Genomic DNA, 11283 nt, shown 5'->3' with positions numbered 1-11283 from the left:
CGCCGGCCGCCGCCCTAGCTCCCCACACGGATCCCCTCGCGCCACCGGAAGTGCGGGCCGCGCGGCTGGCGGGCGGCGCGCGGTCGCTCTAGGAACCTGGCGGAGCGACCCTCTATGGTCCCGGGACGCCTGAGTGGAGAAGCTCAGTTTCTTCTTCCACCCCTCAGAAGGCATCCGGGGACCCCACCCTCCTCCCCACCCCCAAGACCTCCGTTTGTAATGGAACAGCGGCCTACAGAGCCCGCAAACCTCAGCTGGTGTCAACCAGGGCTTTTGAAAAACACCAGCCCGCCCACCCTGAAGCATTTTTTCTACAAATGGGCGCCATTTTACAAATGGGAGCTTTGAAATTTTGCTTAGTTTTATGCAGTGGTAAGGGGATGATCAAGGGCCTGAAAGATGGTTTTCACCGTCGAAGTCTCGTGATTTTTCAACACAACTCTTCTTTTTCTTCAGTGATGATCTCCTCTTTCTTACAAATTCCTCCTCCTCAGTCAACCTTCTCTAAGTTCACCAACTCTGGAAACTCCTTAAGTAAATGGCCTAAAATATCACATGTGGCTGAAGACTCTGGATTTGTCTTTACCCTGGTTGCAAGTGTTGAACTGCACACTTTATTTATCCAATTGATTACTCAGCCCTATTTGCATGTGTGATGGACACTAGACCTAACCTCAGACCTACTCTGGCCTCCCCCATCAACTCTGTGTTACAGAGTTGTAGTATGATCCCAGATTCACGAAACCATAGTAAAGATGAATGATCAGAGAAGATAATTGTAAAAGCACATTGTATACAATGAGAAATCTTACAAATTCATTCATTCAACAAACAATTTCTGAGTGCTACATGCTGAGAGTTCTTAGTACTGCAGACAGAATAATGAAAAAGCAAGATATCATGGAGGCTTTGTGTACCATTGTGAGGATTTTGAGCTAATAAGATGGGAAGCAAGTCGGCAAATAAAGGGGTATGAGTGACCGAGAATGGACAAGAGTAGGAGGTCAGATGTAGAGGCAGGAGACCCAAATGGAGCTGGGGTGGGGATAAGGAGGATGAATAAACGGACAAAGGGGATGGAGAGGGAGGGAAAACAGGCGAAGCTTGATGCCCTCAATATATTTATTAGTATAATAATAGTCAACACTACTGAATGCTTATGGGCCAGACACTGTTTGAAGCACTTATATCTCACCAATGTTTCTGTGGGTTGACTGTTTCTGAGCTTCACTCTGCCCTGCTCTGATATTACACTCCTTGACTACTGCTGTGTGACTTTCAGTGCTTCCCAGTAAATGACATTGCATCCCATGAGGGTGTCTTTGAAGTGACTAGCCCTGAGGTATGATGTGAGTGGACACAAATTATAGCATGACCCACAAGAAGCCTCGGGTCACTGTGTTTCTGCCACTGCTCCGTTCTTTCCTTCTGCCTTTCGGAACACATGTCCCAGTGGCTCTGCTCCTTTAGCTGAGAGCTCAGGATAACAGAACACATGGAACAGTCACCTGCAGTCATGCGAGGGACAGTCTTACTCCAGAGCATACACTTTTAACCGCTATGTAGAAGTATTCACAAATGGAATTCCAGGTTATTTCTAGGCAAATTGTCGAAACCATCACGTCATATTGACAAAGCGTAAAGTAAAAGGGGGCAGAGGGAATAGGAGGTAGACAGTGAGGACAGGTAGACTACTGCCACTACCTGCCCCTGACAGCTATTTTTTTCTGGGGAAACTCGACCAAGAGAGGTCAGATCCCTTAATGGATGTGGAAACCTACCCCTATCATTCCAGGAAGAGGTTTCTGGGTTGAGGAAAGCGAAAAAGCTCTGACAAGATCATTCCTTTTGCTATGGCTTTGTTTTACACACACACACACACACACACACACACTCCATGGAAGAGCACTGTTTCAGCAAGGAGCATTACTGTGTTGGCTCTGCATTAGGCAACAGTGTAAGGAGCACTGTCACCTGTGTGACTTAAGTGTAGTGAGCACAAAAGTGGCCCATGTCCTATGGAAGAGACCCTGAACGATGCTTCTGTCCACCCAGTCTAAGACTTTGTTTTCTATTTCCTTTGAGTTCTCCAGGAAAAGGAAACTCTGGGAAATCCCACTCCAGGTTTGCATGCAGTAAGTCAGGGCAGGTCAGCAGCGACTTTCTTCCAGACAAGGATAGCCCTGGGGCTAATCAGCCTGTCAATTTGGCTGTGATTGTACTTGGATCAGTTTAGCTCTGACTGCACTTCCTGCCTGAGGGACAGAAGGGCAGTGGGCATCTGGCAAGGATGTCCTGCTCCCTCTTTGCAGCTGTGGGCGCCTGTGTCCTGCCCATGCTGGCCACATTGTGCACAGCCAACTCCTTCCCAAATCACCTGGTCAGACTGGATAAGCCTCTTGCTTTGTTTCCCTGGGACTAAAGGGCCAGATGTGTCCTGGGTGAACCCTGGACTTTATTTTGACAGTGGGAAGGCCTTTAATTCATTTTCTGGTAAACATTCCAAGCAGTAGCATATGGCTATCACCACAGGAAAAACAAGCTGTTTTTTATTCCTCTTGGTAGTATGTTCCGGGAAAACCACTCTGTTTTTCCTGAGTTGTCCTTCTTTTGCAATCATGTTGATTTCACCCTGTGTTTATTGCTTTCTCTTGTTCCTGAGACCTGGTGTGGGGAGCCAGCAGCTTGGAAAGCAGGTTAGTGAAGGAGCATATGAGACATACGGTGACTACGGAGAAAGAAAGAGAAACTCCCAAGTAAACAGTAGGAAACCACAGATTCCAGCAAAGAAAGTCAGAAGTGGTAGAGTTACAGTAGAGGAATAATTTGCTACTGAAGCAAATCAATATTAATAAAAAGACTTGTGAACACCTCAAATGATTTTAAAAGTGTACTTTTTCTCTTTTTCCATGCAACTTGGTAGTAGAGGTTCTTTTTTTTTTTTTAGTATAGTATTCAGAAGTTAATTTTGATAATAATCTATTTCAAAAGGCATACTCACCTACACAGGCCTTAAATAATATTATTACAACTGTACAAAACCAAAAACAAACACACTAAATCCAAAACAGAAAACAAACTGGAGAGTACTTACAGGGGGGCCCTCATGGGGCGGCACCCTGTGCTGGGTCCTGTCCTGCTTCTAGGCTGGCAGCTGGCTCTTGGCTGGATGCCACACACATTGTCTGAGCTGACTCAGGCTCAGCCTTGGGCCTCGCCCTAGGCATGTTCACCAGCTGAGCTGGCCGCTTCTACTGAGGAGACCCCTGAGCATGCGGTCAACCATGGCGTTCACTTTGTCCCCGGGACAGAGGCACAAACATGCACTGCTCAGCAAGGGATCTACTCAATGATTGCTTAGTAGTGGACAGCAGCTGGCTTGGGTCAAGGGTGAAAGAAGCCCAAGGGGCAAATGAGCTGGGAGTGCCTGTTTGACGCCTTTCCTTCCCTCTTCTATGTCCTGCTGCCATCTTACCTGAATCTAGAAGACTGGAAGTTTCCTGAAGTCCTCCTGGTGCTGAACTTCTGCAATTCAGGGTGATCTTATTGCTTATGTTACAGGCCACCCCCACCAATGAGTTGGATTCCCTGCTCTGTGGTTGCCTGGCCACAGGCCCCACACTGATCCTCAGGACACCCACAGTAATGAAAGTTGTGTCTGTGTCAATAGGAGTTGGCTCACTTTTGGCTTTTCTGTCAAATGTGGCCACACCTACTAGAGGATAAGAGTTTCTTGGAGCTTAGATCAGGGATCAGTCACACATAAGGAAAACAAAACTTAGTCCTAGGCCCTGGGATTCAGCACAGCGCAGCTTTATTGAGGACCTAAGAAACTATGTAGTTACAGGAACACAGAGACTGATCCAGGCGTCCCGGTGGCTTCTGTCTGTATGTCTCTGTGACCATGGAGACAGGTCAGAAAAAAAACAAAAAACAAAAAACTGGTGCAAAGTTCCCCCAAACTGTGGGCTTCACATGGCCTGGTCTGCCCACTCCCAAACACTGTTCCTCACCAGCCATTGCATGAGCAGAGATGGAATCTCTCCTATCTTTGGAAGCCTTATGGTTCTTCCTTTAAAATGTGTTACTAGAGACTACAGTGGGAGAACATTTGGTCTTCAGTTTGTTCTGTTTTGGACAAGCATTTCATATGACCGATGTAAACTGTTGCATAGTTTTGCAAATAACTTCTCATTCATTCCAGGAATTCTCCCACTAGTTGACAAACCCAAATTGTTCAATATGTGGCCCCAGGGGACTCAAACCCCATTCTGTTCAAACAGACATCTCTCTGTATCATGGCCCCTTTGGTGGGAAGTACTGAGCAGGGCGGGACACAAGGCCAGAGAGGGCAAGAGGCCTCCACAGGACAGTGGTGATGAGGCCACTGCCTTTCTGACTCCCTGCCTGGCAGCTCTTGTGCAACTCTGGACTCTCACCCACATGGAGTGACATTCTTCCAGTGCCATGTGGGTTACCTCCTTTGCATGGTCAAATAAGGTATTTCTTGCAGTGAATTTAAGAGTGAGTGTTAAGAGAGGAGGTGGGATGCTTGTGGTTGAATCCTGGTCTGGCCTCAGCCAGCCAGGCACCACTGTGTGAGGCTCTCAGGGGGACATCGTAGGCGTGGAAGCCAGAATGCTTGGTGAAGTGATGGCTGGGAGCCAGGCACTCCTGGCAGGCAGGCAGGCGGCTCCTGCTTTTCTCAAAGGTGCTCCTGAGGGCAGACGGGGACTTCACGTGGACAATGAAGACAGGCTGGTGGAGAAGCCCTGGGCGAGCCAATGGGGAAGCAGATGAGGCCCAGGCCCCATGGGTTCCATCAGGTAGAGCTGTCCAGAGCAGAAGTGTGGCTTGAACAAGACTGGCCACATTGTCCAGCTGCATTAGAGAGTTGGTGCCACAGCTTTGTGGCTGCTTGCTGTCCTGGTCAACCACACATACAGATACACATAGCAAGATCCTGGCTCCTCAGGTGTGGGTCTGGGCTCAGTGAACACTCATCTTGTAGCCATGAGCCAGGTATGTGGGACCAACAATACCCAGGCAGGTAGACAGGTAGAAGCACAGGTGCTGGACTGCTCAGCTGGTGGCCATCAATCACGATGATCAGTGTGATCAGTCAGGTTTGCCCACGGCACTTGGTTGTACTCCCTCTGAGGGCTGTGGAGGAGAGCTACGCTGGCTGGCTACTTGGCCTCCACTAGTTGCTCCAGGCGTTGCTGCATCGTCAGACGCAGGGCTTGGAACCTGAGATGAGACACAGCCATGCAGACTCATTGACACTGGAGGAGATAGGGAGTGGGGACAGAGCCACGGAACACACAGAAGCCTGGTCCAGGAGGCCCACAGCACATGACTGGCTGGCTGGTGGCTACCAGTCTGTCAAGGGAGGGAAACGCTGGACCCATGCCCTGTGAAAACCACTGGCAGCAAGAAACAGCCATACAGTGCTCCAGATCTAACCAGATTTCAAAGCAAAATGCAGCTGCTCCTCTTTCAGAGACTCCAGTATGAACAAGTGCATCCTGGAGTGGGCGGGGCCCACACAGCAAGCAGGTGTCAAGCCCAGCTCTGCCATAACCTGTGCTGTGACTCCCTCATCGTGGGTCTCTACACTGACAGGTGACCCCAGCTCTCTTCCAGCTCCCAGAGCCTAAGTGACACTATTGGCTGCACAGTGAACTGTTGCCTCTGATTGGGGTTTCTGCTTATTGCTCACAGGGGGCCCAAATGCAAAGATGGAAGCTTGGAGGAGGGAGGAGGCTGTGCCTTTCCAAGGATCCGTCAGCCAAAGGTCAGAATCTGGACCAGACCCCTGACAGCAGGCTCTTGCAGCGAGTAGCCTCCCTCTTTTCTTTTCTAAGAGGGGCTCTGACCCAGAGCCTGGCTGAGTGCCTGCCGCATGTTCCCCTCAGTCCTCTGCTTCACTGCAAAGGGCAAACAGGTCATTGGAAGATGGGACCTGGTTCAGTTGGGCCCTGATGTAGCATTCCCAGGTGCTGGTAGGTGACACCTGAGGACTTTTCTTTTGAACTGGCTCCCTGCACCTGAATATACCAGCTGGCAAAGGGGATTTAACAACGTTATTCAGCAAGCTCAGAATTCCCACTAGCACAAAAGGCCCAAAGCAGGTCACCTCGTAGGCCCTCTGCTCAGCTGCTCCTGCAGAGCAGAGGGGAAGGATGTCCTAAAGAAACTCTGCAGAGTCTTGTGGACTCCACCCCCTACTCCAGCTTTCTGGACTCCACGCCCCCTACTCCAGTGATTGGAAACTACAACTCCCAGCAGTACCAGGGAGTGAACTACGAGGACCTAAGGGTGGAACTAGCAGGAATTCTGGGACATTTTGGGGTGTAAATAGGGCGGTAAATAGGGTGCGACTGCATCTCTTGCTCTCTCACTCTGGAAGCACCTCTCCTGACCATGTGGCTCCGGTGTGTTCAGTCAGCCTAGCTGTAAGGTGTTCCAGATACTTTGTATCCTGCTCTCTTTCCCTGGATTGTTTCCTATTCCTTTCCCCTTTTGTAAATAAACCCGTTATTGACCCTTTTGTGTGTATCTGCAGTATAACTGAAATGTGACCACGCAGGTGAGGCCCCACAGACAGGCAGCCCAGTCCACTCTGGGCTACCCTGTAACATGACCAGAACTCACAAGGCCAGGCCAGCACCCACCATGCTCCTGCCTGACTCTCCCCCCACCTTTCAGCAGCATGTGACCCTCCTGGGCTGGGGGGGGTCCCCTGACTTGGTGTTAACAGTGAGCAGGGGGCAGAGGGAGGAGCTAGGAGCAGGGCTGGCAGGCCTCCCCAGCCATGTGAGGGCAGCTGGTGCCCCTGGACAAGGGCTCTCCCAGCCCGGCCTGATGCTCTGCTCTGCAGACTCGCCCTGCTGTTCAGGACCCACGACTGGCTCTTTAAGTGCTGCTTACTTCATGGTCAGTTTGATAATTTCTCTTTCCTCCTCTTCTTTTAATTTTTCAACAAAACTGTCCAGCACCGGCATTTCAAACTTAATGTACTGAGCGACCTAGAAAATCCAAGAACATTTTAATGTGCTTAAGTTAGAAGCCACACATGTGTTTTCTGTTCCTCAAGGCTTCCATAAATGCCAATGCAGCCAAGTCTCATCTCCATGGAAATGGTCGCCTGTCTGCACACCACCCCCAATTCTCCGTGTGTCCATTCTAACCTCAAGGGCAACTCTGATCCCTGGGAGGAAAGACAGCTGAATATTAGGAAAAGCATTCAACAAAAGTCACACGGGTGTTCTCAGGGTCTGGGGTGGGGGTGGTGGGAACACCATTGTTTCTAACAATGGAGCAAAATACAGCCTGTGAATGGCCAGAGAGGTCAGGGTCACTGGGTCACCTGGGCTGATCCTTGGGGCCCAAGCCCTGTAGGCCTTTTTTGTGCAGGGAAATCCCTGGCCAGAATTCAGCCTGTTGTAAGACTCAGAGGCTCCAGGAAAAGCACAGGCCCTGATTTTCAAGGACCCAGCTTCTTTTCCCCTTAGCTAGCTGGTGGTTGCTGACAGACAGAGGGAAGGCTGAAGGCATCACTGGCTTGGGGTCCTTCAGGGCAGCCATGTGGACTTTGGAAACATTATGCAGGAAGGTTCTGGCCGAGGTCACTTCAGAGCCCTTAGGACACCCCAAAGGCCCCACAGTAACAGGCCCACCCTCAGAAGCAGGTCTCCCTGACCCTAGCCTCACTCACATCATGCGGAACTTCCTCGCCTAAGTCAGCTTCCATGAGGAAAATCCTGGCAATCTTCTCACAAGGCCCGTGCAGGATCCTGGAAATCAGCGGGTACTCAGAGTCTTTTAATTTCGTCCTCTCTGAAAAAGAAGGCAGTTTACAAATCCACAGGGCATTAGGATTGTCTCTCTTGGCTCCAGAACAGGAGAATGACAGACGATGAAAGTCCAGGATGCTGGGAACCCATCTCCAGACCTCTCTGAGAGTATCAATTTAAGCAATGTATGGCTGTGCTACTCAGCAAAGGCCCCGCTGGAAATGGTGCTCACAGAGGGAGAGTGTACATGGAGGGTGGCTGCTCCGTCACCAGGACACCAGAGCGAGTGTGAGCTCTGCACGAGCAGCTGGCCATGATGAGGGGCTTCAGCTCTACCTCTCAGGCCCTGACATACCTCACCTGCCCCCAATAGGCCTCACCCCACTGGCTGAGCCTACCGGAGGGTGGCACCTTCCATGTGCTTTAGGTGGTATTTGAGGGGAATGAGCGTGTGCCCAGGTGTTGGTGGCGATGGTACAGCGTGACCCCAGGCCAGGAGCGGGGGTGGACGGCACACTCAGCCCCTCCAGCCGCTTGGCCAGTGAACTTACCAAACAGATGTTTGTTTTTATGATCTGGAGTGAAGGCACACACTTACCCCCAGACTCGTGAACGATGTAGAGTGCAAACTCACTGGGACCATTTTCCACCTGCACAGGCAGTGACAAGAAGTCAGACCGTGGCTTTTCAGGATAAGAGTGGTAGACAGGGACCCTAGCAGTAACCATCCCCCTAGTACCACATGCAAAAGCCCCCAGGCCCTCTCAGTGACACCAGCTCAGCAGAAGAAAATTTTGCCAGACCTACTTGGGAGCCAAGGGCAGCTTCCCCAGCCCGCACCAGTCCCTCCACCAACAAAACAGCAAACCGCCAGTAGGAGGCGCAAGACCAGTGGCCGCCACACTTACTCGGAACTTGTTCAGCAGCAGGGTAAGCACCTGCAGGGTCGTCATGGTGCTGTTGACCCTCACATTGGTCACGGACCCATACGCAGGAGTAAACACGGAGGTCTGCAAGGAGAGAGGGGTCAGTGCAGGGCCGGAAGGGACAGTGGGCTTATATCACGCAGGGTTGGGCACACTGTTGGCTTGATAGTGCTGAGCAAATGAGCTGCCAGTGAACATGGGCTCTGGGGTTCTGCTTATCTATTCTAGTTAGAAATATCTGAAGACTTCCCACGGTCTGAGGAATACCATCCGCCTCTCTTTTCCTTACTACGAACATGTGACACCATATTCCCACTCCTCACCCCCAAGCACCTTGGCTCCAGCCAGTGGCTTCTTCACAGTTGGGGGTGGGGGGCAGCTATTATATTCTCAGAGGTATCTTGTCTTTGCATATAAAGACACCATATATGAAGTCAACCAGGGGATTACCTGAGGCTTAACAGGTCTTCAGTGGCCAATAACCAAGTGGCAAGTCTGCTAAGTGCTTTAACACATAACCTTTGATTCAATCCTCACAATAGCCCTCTGAAGTACCGGTCATTTTCTTAGAAATGGAGGCTTGGAGCTATTAAGTAGTTTGTCAGGTCACCCATCTAGAAAGGATAGAGGTGCCCCAAACCCCAGCTTCATACCAGTACGACTGGGGCTGCCCTGTAAGTCTGACTCCCGAGTTGAGCTCCTTTCACTTTCCAAAACCAGATTTAAGTGTACACAGTCCCTCGTCATGGCTGAAGCTCTGCTTGGCCCAGGATGTCATCTGGGCTTGGGGTTCGTGAGGGACCTGCTCAGTTCTGAAGCCAGACTCAAATCTGGACCTGCCTCCATCATGACTGAGACAGCCTGACTCTGGCTAGACAGAAAGCAGAACTAGGCTTTCCATCCCCATGAAATGTGGGGTAACTAGAGACTCCGTGCTATTTAAAGGAGGATAAAGGTCTTGTCAACAAGACATTGTTAATATTTCTCCTGTCTGAAGCTTTTCCTCTAGACGATACCAACCAGTTCCAAGTAGGAGCAAAGGTTTGTGGCTGCTTACCAGGGGCTGTCCACAGTGGTCAGAACACATGTGACCAGGAACAGGGCAAAGCAATGGAAGCAGCTACCAAGTTTACCCACTCTGGAAACCAAACCATTACTGTGAAGCAGAGTACTTCTGGAGAATGACTGAATAAAGTAATAGGGCACTATTCTAAGAACCAAAACCCTGAATAATACCCCATGAAGTCAGTCAAGTCTAGGGACTTCTGTTTCAAAATTGTGCCTGTGACTCAAGTACTTTGATTTCTAAGGGCACCGATTCTGAATGGATGCAGAGCAAAGTGACTAGAGGAAGCCTCTTTTTCACTGAGGGGATGGGAATCCACTGTCCACAAGCTTAAGACACTGGCCTGTGTTCTTGAAGACAGTCAGCTTGACTGGAGGAATGGATCCATATCACACAGGTAGTTCTACTCCCAGGAGGAAGATCTGTCCCTATTGTGGTTCAAGCTGGTGGCTGAGTGGCAGGCTGTCTGGGTGAGGAGCTTGGTAGGAGGCTCCACCAGACACTGAGATGCTGGCATAGCTCTTGATGGTCATTTCTACTCATATCAGAGCCAACAGAGTGCTCAGGCATCTCTATGTCCCTGTGATACTTGCAGGGACTAAAATAAGGTTTAGAGATGAATGACTCCAATAGAGGAGTGAAAGTCCCAATGACTAACCTCACTACTCAGAACCTTTACTCATGAAGCAAAAAACTTTTTTTTTGTTTGTTTGTTTAGAACATAGAGCTACAAAGAGCCTAAACCCATGCAAGTATTCTTTAAAATTTTTCTGATTAATCCCTAACACTAGCAACTGGTATTTATGTAACACTCCACAGACCAATCCCTTTGGAGGATTTAAAGGATACCCCTGTCGGTCAGAGGTCCGTTGGTGAATATAAACCATTCATCTCTGCTTAATGTCATCCCTGGCCCCTCCTTCACTGTCTCAGAAAACTCTACTCTCAAATAGGCCTGGATTTCCTTGGACTTAGCAGATAACTACCACCACTCAGTAATACAGGCAAGGGGCGGGAGCTCCGGCTTATAGAGTCCCTCAAGTTTGGCACACTGAAGTCTTCATCCACAAGACCAGGACACCCCACGAGTGGCTTGAACACCTGTAAGCAGGCCAAACCTGTGCCTCTATCCTTCCACAAAGCCCCTGCATCCTCCTGGTATCAGGCACCCTGGCCCTGCCTGAGTCATGCCCCACCAAGGGCAGCTGCTTCATTGGCAGGTGCTGCTTCAGCTCCCAGTGCAGCAGGACATGGCCTGTTACAGGACACTCCATCCAGGGCCTCACCCCAGTTACCACTCAGGCCATTTATAGTAACAATCAAGATCTCCTTTTACAGTTGGGTTTGTTTATGGAATGATGTCATCTGGGGAAGGAGATCTTTTCCGGAGGTCAGTACAATGCATTCTTGGACAAAAGGCCAAATGCTGGGAATTGTGAGCAGTGAAGGTTCTCTGGGACCCGGGGACAGTGCCCTGGGCACACCTCAGCTG

General features: G+C 50.1%; 1 protein-coding gene across 2 annotated transcripts in view; it reads right to left on the bottom strand.

The window, feature by feature from the left end:
• Positions 1-3141: 3141 nt before the first annotated feature.
• The window catches only part of RASSF4 (Ras association (RalGDS/AF-6) domain family member 4), a 32565-nt gene continuing 24423 nt past the window's right edge, over positions 3142-11283 (bottom strand). For both annotated transcript variants that reach the window (XM_004680641.2, XM_012723801.1), the window contains exons 7-11: positions 8708-8809; positions 8398-8449; positions 7721-7842; positions 6934-7031; positions 3142-5250 (exon numbers count right to left, since the gene is read on the bottom strand). In XM_004680641.2, the coding sequence (XP_004680698.1) occupies positions 5190-5250; positions 6934-7031; positions 7721-7842; positions 8398-8449; positions 8708-8809 (435 nt within the window). In that variant the 3' untranslated portion in view covers positions 3142-5189. The remainder of the gene's footprint in view (positions 5251-6933; positions 7032-7720; positions 7843-8397; positions 8450-8707; positions 8810-11283) is intronic.

The sequence above is a fragment of the Condylura cristata genome, unplaced genomic scaffold (assembly GCF_000260355.1).
Source record: "Condylura cristata isolate star-nosed mole 26May11 unplaced genomic scaffold, ConCri1.0 scaffold00011, whole genome shotgun sequence".
Classification (NCBI taxonomy): domain Eukaryota; kingdom Metazoa; phylum Chordata; class Mammalia; order Eulipotyphla; family Talpidae; genus Condylura; species Condylura cristata.
Note: the sequence above shows the minus strand (reverse complement) of the source record. Positions and strands in the feature narration are given on the sequence as shown.